The following is a 16,149-nucleotide window of genomic DNA, read 5'->3' as shown; positions in this document are numbered from 1 at the left end:
TTAAAATTAGAAATATGAGTATTATAAAGAACCACGTAATTTTTACCCATATCGTCATTTATTTAAACACTAGCACGATTCCCCTAACTCGCAACCCAGATCGTGTTCGACGAGTGTCACAAAGCGAAGAACCTTTGCCCGGTCGGTTCGGGCAAAGCAACGAAAACTGGACTCACTGCCCTCGAGTTACAGAACAAATTGCCTAAAGCTCGTGTTGTGTACGCCTCAGCGACCGGGGCTTCGGAGCCGAGGAACATGGCGTATATGGTGCGGTTGGGGATATGGGGGGAGGGCACACCGTTCCCGACGTTCATGGATTTTATCAATGCTGTGGAGAAACGGTGAGGAAATATATATTTATAATTTAGTACATAGATGAGCAAGCCTTTGTTATTAATTAGTCATATAGCATTCAAATAATTTATAAATTTTTATGAATAGAAAAACTTCGAGGCGGGGAATCGAATCCACATCTTTCGCCTCGTAATCTAATTTTTAATATTCTTTAAAAATTGATAAAGCTTTGTTCGGTAGTTTTTTAATTACTTAATTTGATGTGTAAATCGTGTGTGCGTTAAAGTGCCGTTTTTGAAGACCAAATGTAGTGTTACTAAACCATATATTACTTTATCACTTGTCTCATATATTATAAACATATTTTTCTTTCCCAGTGGTGTGGGAGCGATGGAAATAGTGGCGATGGACATGAAACTCCGCGGCATGTACATAGCGCGCCAGCTGTCGTTCCACGGCGTTAGCTTCAAGATCGAGGAAGTGCCGCTCAGTGACGCGTTCCGGGATACGTACGATAAGGCGGTAGCGCTGGTGGGTATTTACCTTTATATAATTTTGAAAAGAAAAGTAAAATTTGGCCTATGCCTTAAGATTTCTGTATCTGTCCTTAGGTGAAAGAATTTTTCGTATTGTATTAGTTTATCTATTATAACCTTATGTTGGCTTATTTAATTAAACGAACGATGATCACCACCTAGGCTATTATACATATAGGTGTATAATAGGTAACAATATAATAGGTATATTGTATGTATACTTTAGAATAAAGCACGGTTCTGCCAGCGGATAAATCCGCGGGCAAAATCAAGTACATATGTACTTCATGTGTTATTCTTATGTATAACTTATATTTACTGTAAAGTTTATTTTTTTGGTTCAAAACCAACCATGGCTGGACATTGCGATCATAATATGAATTTGCCAGTCAGTCCAATTTACGGCGTAAACTGACTGGAAACAAGAGGTCATAATACGGCCCCTGTACTGTTTGAGCCAATTCGTTAAAAAAATAAACACGTATAAATCTTTATTTTTTTATTATATTAGTATGTATTATGTATCCTTAGTTACTAATAAAGTTAACGATTACATAACATTTGGGATATTCCTCCCAGGACCCATATTACTCCGTACCTGGTAGAGGCTAGGTGTCTTAAAATGGAATATCGTAGGCGGTTGCACCTCGCGTCACTCCTTTTTGGAGTGGTCATAACGAAAGCCCCGAAATATCTATACGATAAACTAACCTGGATGGGGGAGGGCAGCGCCTATGACACCCGTTCCTCATTTCGTAAACTTGCCATGCCGAGGAGTTTCACAATTGCCTTCAGGGGAAGTTTCAAATACTCCGCAACTAAGTGTTGGAACAATCTTCCACCACCTATATTAAACTCCAACACATTAAACTCTTTTAAAATTAAATATAAAAAATACCTGTTACAGGAGTTCAAAATCCAACCTTAGTTGCGTATTTCTCATTAGGTCTTAACGTATTTTATATTATGTAGGTATATTATCATTTTATCTGGATATTAATTACTTTATTGTGTATTGTTATTGTTGAAAAATGTGAATTTTATTTATGTGTATATGTATATCGTGTGTTTTTTATTTACATGTTCTAATTAAAATATATATTTGCGAACGTACTGCCGCTCCAATCACTACAGAGAGGGGCCACTGAAAATCAGTGTTGCAACTGTGTCGCAACATATACTGAGTGGCTACCTGGTTTGGCTCCACTTACTTTTCCTCATTTTATTTTATTTTTTTTATTTTATTGTATTAATAAGATTGTTAATTTGTTACCTATTGTTATTTTAATTGTTTACTTGTTTATCGTTTATTTAATAGTTTTATTTGTTTGAAACTGCTTGTTACCTGTGTTTTTATTATTAATTTAAATTTTATATTGTGGAGTCAAATAAATGTTTCTTTCTTTCTTTCTTTCTTTCTTTATAACACTAAGTAATAAAGATTTTACATACTTACATCATTTAGGGCGGCCCATTTTTCAATGCTTGGATAAAACTTATTCGTCGAATAATGTATAAAACTACAATTTTAAAAACGTATTCTTATTGCCCGTATTTGACAGTTTACGTGACATTTTAATATTATCGTGTAAGTAATACTTTATTGGACGGATAAGTTTTATCCAAGCATTAAAAATTCGGCCTTTAGTAGTTTAAATCTTTATTAAAAATTTTTTGAGTTAAACTACACTTATAAATTTTTTTCGAGTGTATTTTCAAAGTTTATATTGTCCGTAGTGGGTGGAAGCCATGCAGCGTTTCACGGAAGCGGCCGAGCTGATCGACGCGGAGGCGCGCATGCGCAAGACGATGTGGGGGCAGTTCTGGTCCGCGCACCAGAGGTTCTTCAAGTATTTGTGCATCGCTTCCAAGGTGAGGACGGGGTTTGGTGGTATTTGATGGGTTTTAGGCAGGAAAAATGTGTGGTGTCCTCTTGCTTTGGCGTCGACTGACTGGAGGCAGAACGATGGAAGCGAACAGCCCGCGTGCAATTATTTGCTCATAATTTATAATATATTATTTATTTTTGAATTACTGATTTATTTATTTATTTATTTATTTATTTAGGTACATCGACAGATCACGCATACATCATTCCTTAATATTAAATACAGAGTAATAATATTCTAATGCTTGACCCTATTATAGATGTACACAGCATTACAAGAAAAACTGAAGATAAATGTAGTCAATGAGGATGTTTTATACAACTAAAATATGTATATTAGTTCAATATTGCTTAATTCTAAGACGTGATGTGATATGATCTGTGCACCTTTCGTTTAAACATTGGCAAACTATCGTGAAAAATATCAAGGTTCGGAGCTTTAGTGAGGAGTTCATTGTAGGTTCTTAATAAGCGATATACTGGAGAGTTTGAACCGAGAGTTGTTCTGCAAGTTGGAATGCTGAAAGTTCGGATAGGTTTTCTGGGAATCGAACGGGGAGCATTAAACATTATACTATTGAGCAAATCTGGGCTATCAATTGTTCCGTTAACCAATTTAAATAAAAATGTTAAGTCTAGGGTGACTCTTCTGTCCTGAAGTTTGTCCATTTTGAAAAAAGCTAATCTATCATAGTAAGGGCGTCTGTGCGAAATGCCAGGTGAAATGAAGGCAAGATACCGAGTGAACCTACGCTGTACAGCTTCCAGTCGTTGAGAGTGAACGGTGAAGTAGGGGTTCCAAGCGACACTCGCGTATTCAAGAACACTGCGAGCCATACTATTGTACAGAATAATCCGGGTACTATTAAAACGGAAACCTTTTGTGTTTCTTTTCAAGAAACCAACCATCTGATTCGCCTTTTTAACAATTGTGTCAAAATGGGAATTAAACTTTAAGCTCCCATCAATCACAATACCCAAGTCCCTCATCTCTTTGACCTCTTCTATTTGAACACGATTGATAACAAAATTAGATTTAAGTACATTTTTTTTCCTAGTGCATATGAGGTGAAAACATTTTTTTGGGTTTATGATCATTTTGTTTGCTTCACACCAGGATTGGATATTATTTAGATCGCTTTGAATCAATTGTGCGTCAAAAACTGAATCGACGACTTTATAAAGTTTAAGATCGTCAGCAAATAATGAGACTTTTGAGTTTTTAATAGCAGCAGTTATGTCGTTGATAAATATGACGAAGAGAATAGGGCCTAAATGTGATCCTTGAGGCACGCCTGAAGTTGCCTGGTATGATTTAGAAGTATAGCCGTTAACTGATACTACCAGAGGTCTTTCTCTGAGGTACGATTGAAACCAATTAAGAAGGGGGCCTGATATTCCGTAGGATGATATCTTTTGTAATAAAACTGAGTGGTCGACTTTGTCAAAGGCGCTTGCAAAATCTGTATATATAACATCTACTTGCTTCCCTCTGTCAACATCATAAGAAAGGTTTGAAATAAAAGTTACCATGTTAGTGTGTATAGAGCGTCCTTTAACAAAGCCGTGCTGGTGGGGTGATATTGAGTGATGAATATGTCTAGAGATGAGTGGAGTTAGCAAAGACTCGAGAATTTTTGGAAAGCAGCTCAAAATTGCGATTGGTCGATAATTACAAACATTGCTACGGTCACCTTTTTTGAAGAGTGGAATTATCCTAGTTTCTTTCCACGATGATGGAAAAATACCAAATCTTAATGAATTATTAAATATCAATGATAAAGGAAGGGCGAGAACTTTGGCACACCGTTTAACAAAGAGTGAAGGTATTTGATCTGGACCTGGACCTTTATTGTAGTCAAGTTTTTGAATGCATTTAAGTATATCTGTCACAGAAAAGGAAACATTTGAAATATTATTGTGGTTTAATGAGGAATAATTTATATGATTTGTCGGACCGGATCTGGCTGTATACACTGACTGAAAGTGCTCAGCGAATAAATTCGCTATTCCTAGTCCAGTGGAGGTTGCAGAATCGCTTAGATGCATTTCGGAAGGTATCGAAGAATTTGTTTTAGATTTATCCTTAAAATAGCGCCAAAATTTTTTAGGATCTTTTGCTATATTAGACTCTATAGCATGTTTATAATCACTTAAACATTTATTAGTTAACTTTTGACATTGCTCGCGAAGTATTTTATATTCTATGCTATCACGTGGATTATTATACTTATGAAACCTCCTTCTAACCTTGTCTTTTTCTTTTAAGCGTTTTATTAATGAAATACTCATCCAACTTGGGTATTTAGATTTAAATCCATTTCGTATTGGGACATGTTTCTTAATAGCAGAATTCAGAATATTGTAAAATGCAGAGACCATATCGTTAACATCTGACAGATTCGATAACTGATCCAGCCAATCAACAGAACCAAGCTCATTGTTAAGTGCAGGATAGTTTGCTCTCCAAAAGTTGTGTCTAGGATTGTATTTTGATTTGAGGAATTTAATATCTCGACAGTTATTTAGTGATATTAATAGACATGGATGATAAGAATCGATTCTGGATAAGCTATCGTCTGACTTATAGACAGATATTATACTATTGGATAAATTACTTATGACTAGGTCTAATACTTTCGAATTACAATTCCTAAACTCATTAAACTGATTTAGACTATTAGATGATAAAAAATCTATCAAATTGTGACCCAAAGAACAGTTGTAATCAGATGGAATCAATACATCGCTGTGTGAAGTCCTATTCCAATTTATGAAACCGAGATTGAAGTCACCTACTACTATAACATTATCAGCAGTACACAATACTCTATCCAAGCTATTTAAGAATATATTCAATGTTCCGATATTAACGGGCGGGGGAAGGTACACAATACAAATAGCTAACTTAATTGTCTTACCATTCAACAATACCTCAGTCATGACCCACAGATCCTCGCACTCCGATTCCCAATTTTGAATGCGATACGATGGAGTGTCGCGTGATATTGCTAAAACGACTCCACCGCCATCGTTCTTAATATAATTTTGTCGATCTCTTCGGTATACTACATATCTTGAATCGAATATTTCGCTATCAGCTATACTGCTATTAAGCCATGTTTCGGTAAATGCAATAGATTTGTAGTCATGCTGTAGGATTTCGTTATACACATCATTGGTTTTGGTACGAAGACCACGGACATTTTGGTAGTACATATCGAATTTTAAGTAAAAAAAATATAAAAACATTTTAAGTTAAGTTACTAACTAATAATATTAAGACTATCCCTGTTGCGTATTTGAAAGGCTTGACTGGATACGTCTTTGCGGACATAGATCTTGCCGTTCCTGACCCAAACGAACTTATAGTTTTTCTCGCGAGCTCTGATCCGGGCTGCTGCGTGAAGCGATTTATTAGTCGGTGTCAAGTGTTCTGATACAAAAACAGGGCTGGGTGCTCCACCAATACCTAAATGATGAGAATTTAGTTTGGTATCAGAATTATTTTTATTGAAATTTGACACAGCAGCAATAACTGCATCGCGGTGTTGTATATTACGCAGTTTTACTATAACAGAGCGAGGTCTTGAATCATCCTTATTCAATTTCTGGACACGAGTGACAAACAAGATATCTGCAGGAGCAATGGGGTTATCAACTGTCTTGACTAATTGGCCAATTGTATTCAATAAATTTTCAGATTTATGTTCAGGAATACCGTTTATTTCCAAGTTGTTTTCCCTCATATGCTGTTCTATTGTATGAAGTCTACTTGTTAAATCTTTTACTGACGTCTTCAGGAAAAGGTTATCTGCTTTAAGATCGTTTATAATAGAAGATTTTTCTTCCAGCTGAGTTTTAATATTCTCAAATTGTGTATTAATAAATTCTAGACTTTCATGAAAAGAGCTTATCTGCTTCTGTATATCTCCTAATTGAACCAACACTGACGACTCCAAGGCTTCCTTTAATATTACGCGCAGTCGATTTTCTGTAATGTAACAGTCCGCAGTGCCGGTAATATTTTCCAGGTGTTGAGACTTATTGAAAGCTGAAGCAGCAACTGCACTGTCACTACCTGCGATATTTGAATCACTTGACGCCAGTTTACTTTTACAGGTACCGCATTTCCAAGACGATTTATGTTCTGGTATCATCAATCTAAAAAAATGGCGGCTCATATCTGCGCATTCTATATCGTACTTAGAGTTACAGAAGTGACAGGTCAAGAAGTCTTTAGTTTTTATAATATTTTGACATGTTGCACATTTAATCGGAGGAGCCATTATTGATGGGTAAAATCGTTAAACAATTTTCGGTCTCAAAAAAAAAATTATAAAATAAATGCGTCCGTCTAATTGACAATGTTTGCAACAGCGCTTCAAGCGCTTTACGAAGCGTTCCGTCGTGACCTTGGAGCGTTATAACGCAGCGACAAGGACGAACTGCAAGTAGCCGTTAATCGAAAATTTATAAAGTTTTTAAGTTTTATCTCACAAGTTTGCGTCCGTTATTGAGATTATTTTTGCACTGATACTTCCATGAGACACTTATATTCACGATGACACACTGTTCCAAGTTAAAATGTTATTTTTTACCACGAAATAAGAATTAAATACGAGGAGCACAGTAACTACGTGTTATCTCGCGCGACAGCGAACATACACTGATATTTTAATTGAAAAATCTACTCCCATACGTCCCTCAAGAATTTAATGTTGCATACGTGGGTAAAGTTTCATTTATATTACTTCAATATTGTCCAAATAAAATTGATTCTCCGTTTAATTTTTAGGCAACTTCACAACGTTTTTCTATCGAGGCAAATTTTCTCAATCGTGTTTCGGTTCCCAAACGTCGCTAAACAAACTCTTTAATTGAATAAATCGATAAATAAAAAAAAACAAAATTGGTAGTTATGAAGAAAAAAATTGAATCTCCGTGCGGTCGAAACGTCTGTTTTGGGTCCGATTTCACCTTAATTTGTAACCACTTAAATGTATTTTCAATTAGCAGAAAAGTGTCGTTATTTTTGTATTCGATAGAAGCCAAGCGGGTACAAGTGTCAAGTTTATCGTAGCCAAGTGGAACGTTAGTGAATCTATTTTTTCATAGGCCAGTCAATGATGCTATAAAAATTCACTATTGCTATGTCCATTTTAGTTTTTGTGAGTCTATTTGTTCAATGGCCAGTCAATGATGCTATAAAAATTCACTATTGCCATGGCTATCTTAGTTTAGCCAAGTGGCACGTTCGTGACATTTGTTTATAGGCCAGTCAATGATGCTATAAAAATTCGCTATTGTCATGTCCATTTTAGATTAGCCAAGTGGCACTTTTGTGAGTCTATTTTTTCATAGACCAGTCATTGATGCTATAAAAATTCGCTATTGTCATGTCCATTTTAGATTAGCCAAGTGGCACTTTTGTGAGTCTATTTTTTCATAGACCAGTCATTGATGCTATAAAAATTCGCTATTGTCATGTCCATTTTAGATTAGCCAAGTGGCACTTTTGTGAGTCTATTTTTTCATAGACCAGTCATTGATGCTATAAAAATTCGCTATTGTCATGTCCATTTTAGATTAGCCAAGTGGCACTTTTGTGAGTCTATTTTTTCATAGACTAGTCATTGATGCTATAAAAATTCGCTATTGTCATGTCCATTTTAGATTAGCCAAGTGGCACTTTTGTGAGTCTATTTTTTCATAGACTAGTCATTGATGCTATAAAAATTCGCTATTGTCATGTCCATTTTAGATTAGCCAAGTGGCACTTTTGTGAGTCTATTTTTTCATAGACCAGTCATTGATGCTATAAAAATTCGCTATTGTCATGTCCATTTTAGATTAGCCAAGTGGCACTTTTGTGAGTCTATTTTTTCATAGACCAGTCAATGATGCTATAAATATTCTCTATCGCCATGTGTATTGTCGCGCAGGTGAATCACGCGGTGGTGACGGCCCGCGAGGCTGTGAAGTGCGGCAAGTGCGTGGTGATCGGGCTGCAGTCCACGGGCGAGGCGCGCACGCTGGAGCAGCTCGAGCGGGACGACGGCGAGCTGAGCGACTTCGTGTCCACCGCCAAGTGAGTGCCGCGCCGTGTGACGTCACGCCATGCCATGTCACGCTACACACTGCAGTATACCACACTACACTAGACTACACCACACTGCTCTACACTGCACTACACCACATCTATATCAATAACCACAACAGATAATTAATATCTTCCACATTAACACGTCATCACACGCTGCCATACGCCACCACACGTCATCACACGCCACCATACGTCATCACACGCCACAACACGCCACCACACGCTACCACACGCCATCACACGCCACGAACGTCAAATCAAAGACATTATAAAACAAAATTTAGGAACACTTCAAAGACATATTATTATGCCAAAATCAGTTTTGTCTTGCAGCTAGGCAGGTAAGCAGGTAAGATTTTTATGTAAAATCCTGCAAAATGTCAATGGCTTGGAGAATAAGGCATATGGGTTTGACGTTAATCATACGAACAGCTATAGTATAACTGTTCTGTAAAACTAAATAGCGATGATAAAAAATGTAACAAGTCTGATTTTTTTGTAACTATCCACATTCTATCTAGACTATCCACATTGCACACAATGATAAAACAACACCTGATTTTCTATTTATTTCTGTCCTTCTTATTAGTAAGTACTGACGGGCTTAATACCATAAAATTTACTACTACGAGCTAGTACATTAGATATTTTTACCAAGTCGACGAATTGGTCGGTCATTAGATATAGAAATACAATTATTTCTATACTAGCGGTCCGCCCCGGCTTTGCCCGTGGTACATATTTATGTTTTCTCTACATAAGAACCATCCTGGTACTTCAAGGAATATAATAAAAAAAGAATTATCGAAATCGGTCCACCCGTTCTCGAGTTATGCGCTTACCAACACATTTTGCGATTCATTTTTATATATAAGAAGATGTCAATGATGAAATGAGCTCTTTCAGTGATGTGCATATAAAAATCACAATTCAAATGTGTGGTAGTAAAGGTAAGTTACATTTTGTGTATATTTTAAGGTTTTCTTGTTACAAAAATTTCATTAAGTATACGATGTGTTAAATTCGAAGGAAGAACATTATACACGGTATAAGCATTACTTCATTTTATGTTTAACGCTTAAAAATTATAATAATATGTTTGTCGGCGCAACGACGATAAACGACTACCCTCAAACCACTAAATAATTATAACTAGCTAAAGTTTACTTTGATCTTTTTAAATAAGTGGTTGATTCATTAATCAACCACTAATGAAACAATTAAATTAACGAAATAATTAATGTTTGTTAAAACTGATGAAAATTCATTGTAAAAATTCGAGTGGCAACACTCAAACTAATTCTTGTGAGTCATGGTTTGCTTTAAATGCGATCGCCCGATGGCACAGAGCACATTCACACGCCGGCCGTTGGAGCGTTCGGAGCTCTCTCTATAATTTCCACGTAGTTTAAAAAGGCATTAAAATACCCACGGGCGTTCTACTTCGAGTATGAGCGTCTGCTCTGATGATGGTGACGTCAGAATTGCTGACGTCACTCTTTTTAAAAATAGCCTTTGGGCCCTTTCTTCCGTCATCAGAAGTGGGATAGAATTCAAGCTCACTCTTTTAAAATGTTAAACGTTAACGTAGTTTTGTAACGGCATACTGGCGTTTGTGTTTTTTCGTGCGTTGTGTAAAGTAAAAGTTTGTTACGTGGATTATTGTAACGGGAGTGTAGTTCATCGAAGGAATTGTGTGTGTTATCTGAGCTGCGCCTCTCTTTGTGATAAGCATAAATCTACGAGAACCTCCGAGAAATCTACGAGAACCTCCGAGAAATCTACGAGAACCTTCGAGAATCTGCCTATATCACAAATGAGTAGGTGTTGATCACATGATACGCGAACGGACTGTGTCTGTCATGTGGAGTGTTCAGTATTCTGAAAGGTCAGTGTGGCCGAGGCAGTGTGTTTTTGAAATCCCGAGATGAACTACCGTAGTGTTGTAATACGAGAAAAGGCGTACGAGGACGTACGATTGTCAATATGGCCGTGTTAGACTTAAAATCTACGAGAACCTTCGAGAACCTCCGAGAAATCTACGAGAACCTTCGAGACTCTCCGAGAACCTGTTACTAGACTGTCTGGTGCAGTCTGATACACAAATTCCTATAGCAGATTTCACTTGGTCGGTCCAGCGCATTGGTGACCTGCTTGGCATTGTTACAGACATTTACTACGAGGCTGGTGCAGAGCGCGCACCGCCTGTCAGTATGGCCGTGTCGGCGCAACGACGATAAACGACTACCCTCAAACCACTAAATAATTATAACTAGCTAAAGTTTACTTTGATCTTTTTAAATAAGTGGTTGATTCATTAATCAACCACTAATGAAACAATTAAATTAACGAAATAATTAATGTTTGTTAAAACTGATGAAAATTCATTGTAAAAATTCGAGTGGCAACACTCAAACTAATTCTTGTGAGTCATGGTTTGCTTCAAATGCGATCGCCCGATGGCACAGAGCACATTCACACGCCGGCCGTTGGAGCGTTCGGAGCTCTCTCTATAATTTCCACGTAGTTTAAAAAGGCATTAAAATACCCACGGGCGTTCTACTTCGAGTATGAGCGTCTGCTCTGATGATGGTGACGTCAGAATTGCTGACGTCACTCTTTTTAAAAATAGCCTTTGGGCCCTTTCTTCCGTCATGTTTATATGGACTTTTTAACATAATATTGCTGGTTCTATTTTTCAAATTTATTATAGTAGAGCCATTTTATTTTATTTCATTTCATTTCATTTTAATAGGCAACATTTGACAGTTCAACAAAATTCAACAACGTAACCTAGTAACGACGACATAGAATAACATGATATTTCGTTTTGTTAGAATTGCACATTTGCTTAACTCTTTTCAATTACGATTACATATTTATAATAATAATGACCGATACAAGTAATTTTAGGATTTGATTTTACTGATAAACCATTCTAAACATAATAAACAATTTCTGATTTACAGAACTGACGTCGCTACATGTTTGTGTTTTTTTTCTTTTTAAATACCAGAGACGTTACTCTAAAAAACGAAATCTGACATCTAGAATCGAATGCATTGATTACTTGTGAATAAAAATCATTATAAATTAATAAATGCGTTGTGTTTTTTTTATTATGTATCTAATAAACTTGTCTTATTTAGCTCCTTAAATTTACGAAAGAAAGTATATTACTAGGACAGGGATTCGCTGATGAATTTTAAAATTGACATGTGTTTCAACTTCGATTGGCAAATGTTTCAAGTCCGTATCGTATAATTAATTCACTTTAATCGATGTTTTTAAGCAGGTTACCTCTCTTCGAAGATAATATTATTGATAGACGTCAAATGTTGCCTATTAAATTGGATCGACTATAAAAATCGAAGATCCTTCAATATAAGCATACAAAAACCACAAAAATTTCACAAGAACGCTCACTATGTTGTTCGTATTTTTGGGCATATGTACACAAGGTCTTATAACATAATATCTTGTGGAACTCTTCGTTTTGGCTGAACAGCTTAAGAGGGGTAATGTTTCCTTAAAAACATTGTGTGCTGACATTTCTCAATCAAGAAGGTTCTAACATAAGGTGATATCGTTTATATCTGGTACGAAATGTTTATATTCAAGGACAATTTTTCGAGCTGACTTGGAATGTAAAAATACGAAAACAACCAAAAGAAATAAGTTAACTTAAAAAAAACATATAGAAATGTATTTTACATTCCGCATTACAGAATATAATATCGTTTTATCCAAAAATACAACTTTTTTTAAATTTGACAATTTAAATTATATTTAAGATAGGAATTATTATAATAGCATTGCGAATGTTAAATATATTTCATTGATATATTTTCTTTTGCGAATGTGTTCTATAAAATTTCTGAAATCGCCCAGCACTTATACTGCGTACTGTTAAATCGGCCATGATTAAAATGTAGGTCAATCAACATGCCTCCATCCTCTATGTCCTTTAAAATTTTGTTCATCTAAAGATTTAAACACATTGATAAGTTTTGGTAGCAAACCCTTATTATTCAGTACTAGCGGTCCGCCCCGGCTTCGCCCGTGGTACATATTTACGTTTTCTCTACATAAAAACCATCCTCGTACTTCAAGGAATATAATAGAAAAGAATTATCGAAATCGGTTCAGCCGTTCACACGTGATGCCATGACAACGTGAAACGGGTGCAGACCCGCCGCCTTTTTATAGCGAACGCGGCAACTGATACACAAAAATAATCTTTATGGCTGCATGATTCTGTATTCACGCGCGATGACTTATAGCGTATTTCATGTATAACTTTGGTGTTTCTACACCGATTTACATGATTCTTTTACTATAACCTGCCCAGGAGTATGAAGAATAATTGTGCCAAATTTGGTTAAAATCCGTCGTGTAGTTTTTGTTTCTATAACGAATATACAGACAGACAGACAGACAGACAGACAGACAAAAATTTTACTGATTGCATTTTTGGCATCAGTAGCGATCCCTTATCACCCCTTCATAGTTTTTTTTTAAATATATTTCATGTACAGAATTGGCCTCTCTACAGATTTATTATAAGTATAGATAATAGGTAAGAATAGGTCTATTTTTATACATCTATTTCTTTATATTATGTCAAACAACCTTCACTAGGTCAGTGAATTTTCTATAAAATTTTAATTACATTCCCTATACAATCAATAGCTTGTCGAAGTGAACTTTACTGTGTTGGGGATATGATGTCTTAAAGCAGTATTATTTCCAGTGTGGGAAACGTCAGAGTAAAACGTTTTTATAATGTCTTGAGTGTTAAATAAATTGATAGTTATGGTTATTTTAACAAAAGTTACAAGACATCATATATTTGAAAAGAAACCTAATATAAATATCATATTATTTCTCAAATGAATCAATCTTTAAATGTTTAGACCTAACTTATTATGTACATACATTTATACTTCGTTATTTACAGATATTATGATATTAAAATCTTATATATAAAATTCTCGTGTCACAATGTTAGTCTGCATACTGCTCCGAAACGGGTGGACCGATTCTCATGAAATTTTCTGTGCATATCGGGTAAGTCTGAGAATCGGCCAACATCTATTTTTCATATGTACCACGGGCGAAGCCGGGGCGGACCGCTAGTAATTAAATAAAAAAATCGCATTGCAAATTTGTTTGTTAAGTTATAAAAATCAAATTACATCAAATCGCTTTGCACATAATGTTATGAAAAATGGTGTTATTTATATGCCACATGAAAGATATTTTTTTATATATTTGCGTAAAACCTTTATGTATAATCTTTAAATTTAAATTATTAAATCCCTAAGAGTAATGGGGTTTTAATCCTAATTAAAAAGGGATATAAAATAAAACACGGATGACACATTTATAATATTTATTTTTCCATTCAAAATTCGTAATACAACATTTAACACCGATATTTTTAAGACTTACGTACAAATGTCCTTTGGAGGACGGTTCACAACACATAGTGAGAAAAATAGTTACAAAATATTAGAGAAGCGATCACATAAATAAGTTACAGTCACATGTATACAATAACAAGAATATACTTAGTTTTTCATTATTTTATATTATCTACGTAGTTGGAAAATACATCTGCAAAAAATACAATAAAACATCAATTATCATTATCTATCCAGTACTAACAAGTAACTCATTTTTTGTTCTTTTTCTTTAATTCTTCGGTTTTCTTGTGTGGGGTCATGAAGGATGAATACATTTTCTTGAAATTATTTGCCAGTTCCTTTATAAGAACCAAGTTGGTACTGTTCGGATTCATGAGGAAATTTGTGTGCAGTTTTTGGAAGCGGGTGCTCATTGTAAGGAATTTCTTCTTCACCTCCTTGGAGAGCATGCGTTCTGCGCCAGTATTACGCACTGATGCACTGCAAGTGCCCGGAGCTGTTTTGCGTAAAACGCTTATTATTATCCCAGGGCTTTCGTCCTCGCTCAATAATTCACATTTATCTTTATACTCATGCATACGTCCAGATACCTTCATCAAAAGTTCTATTTCCGGCTTGTTCAACAGAGGCACGACGAGCACCTTTGTCAAGTTCTTGCTGAACATAAGGCCGAGATGGTCGCACAGTATTCCCTCCTTTGCCGAAGTACAGCCGCAGTAAACGGTATCGGTCTGTAGGTAGTACAAATTGGGCGTATTATTGCATTGCACCACGTACGCGTTCACTTTTATTCGGAACGAGTTGTCGTCGAGGCGATTCGTGTCAGATTTGTGAAATATATTCGTATAGCTGGATATTATTGGCATTCCATCGATATATTTTGAAATCAAATTCTTCTGGTAGTCTTCCAACAACTTAGTTACGACGTCAATCATCATGGTGACATCGAAGTTCCTGCATTTACGCATAAAGAACTCCTTGAGGAGGCAAATCCAAGGTTCGGTTAGATCGTGTATTCTGATATCCCTATTCAAGTGCCACTCGTGCGATCTTCGCCACAGAACATCGAGATAGTTGCGCAATTCCGGCTTGGAGATGAACGCTTGGCTTTCGCTCAATTTCTCATAGAACGCCCGCAGATTTTCCGGACGCTTGTACACGAATGTCTTGAATACATACATCAGGCGGTAACGGCGCTGGCTCTCCAGACCGAGCTCGTCACTGCAGAGCCAAGACCATATGTCGCAGCAAATGGACCAGCGAGATATATTTATCTTCGAATACGGAAAGTTTACGGATATAGCTTTCTTCTGGTTCGGAAGATCATTGATGATCAACGTTTTAGGATTGAAATTGGAGTGTACGGTTTCAATTGTGGACTTCAATTCTCGAAAGACAATTTTTAAATTAGTTTTGGTGTCTTCGGTATGAACTGCGCAAGCGACTGGCAGCACTCCAATTTTGTTGGACACATACAAGTATGTTATCACCAGGCCCATCCTTATTACGGTGGTATCTACGAACACGCATTCCATGTTATTGTGAGTTATGACATTTTTCATTAGTGGAGAAATAATCACTATAATTTCGGGACAGCTGGAATATGTCAGAACTCCTCCGCAGGTTCTTATGTAGGCCTTCTTAGCTTCCATAATATCAGTAAAACTGCGTTGGATATCCTTGCTTTGCATTTGATTCCGTAGAAATGTTATGTGTTCTATTGTCGGATTAATAGTAGGATCCTCGAGGCAATGACTTCCATATTTTCCTTGTAATGTTAGTTCGTGGAAAATCTTAGCTGTTTTTATGTCGAATCCGTTATCAAAATACTCAAAAAACAAATTGTCGACATCGGAGTAAGACATAACGGAGGACGGTGCGGGGGAAGAGACGTTG

The 16,149-nt window shown here is 36.2% G+C and overlaps 1 protein-coding gene across 1 annotated transcript in view; it reads left to right on the top strand.

Moving 5' to 3' along the window:
- sno (Protein strawberry notch) overlaps positions 1–16,149 on the top strand; it is a 45,866-nt gene that overhangs the window by 8,534 nt on the left and 21,183 nt on the right. Inside the window, exons 11-14 of the mRNA XM_090114603.1 lie at positions 100–341; positions 672–825; positions 2,568–2,702; positions 8,664–8,809. Of these exons, the coding sequence (XP_089970729.1) occupies positions 100–341; positions 672–825; positions 2,568–2,702; positions 8,664–8,809 (677 nt within the window). The remainder of the gene's footprint in view (positions 1–99; positions 342–671; positions 826–2,567; positions 2,703–8,663; positions 8,810–16,149) is intronic.

The sequence above is a fragment of the Colias eurytheme genome, chromosome 21, assembly GCF_061535395.1.
Source record: "Colias eurytheme isolate Ceu_HAF_F1 chromosome 21, ilColEury1 Martin Lab GWU primary, whole genome shotgun sequence".
Lineage (NCBI taxonomy): Eukaryota > Metazoa > Arthropoda > Insecta > Lepidoptera > Pieridae > Colias > Colias eurytheme.
Note: the sequence above shows the minus strand (reverse complement) of the source record. Positions and strands in the feature narration are given on the sequence as shown.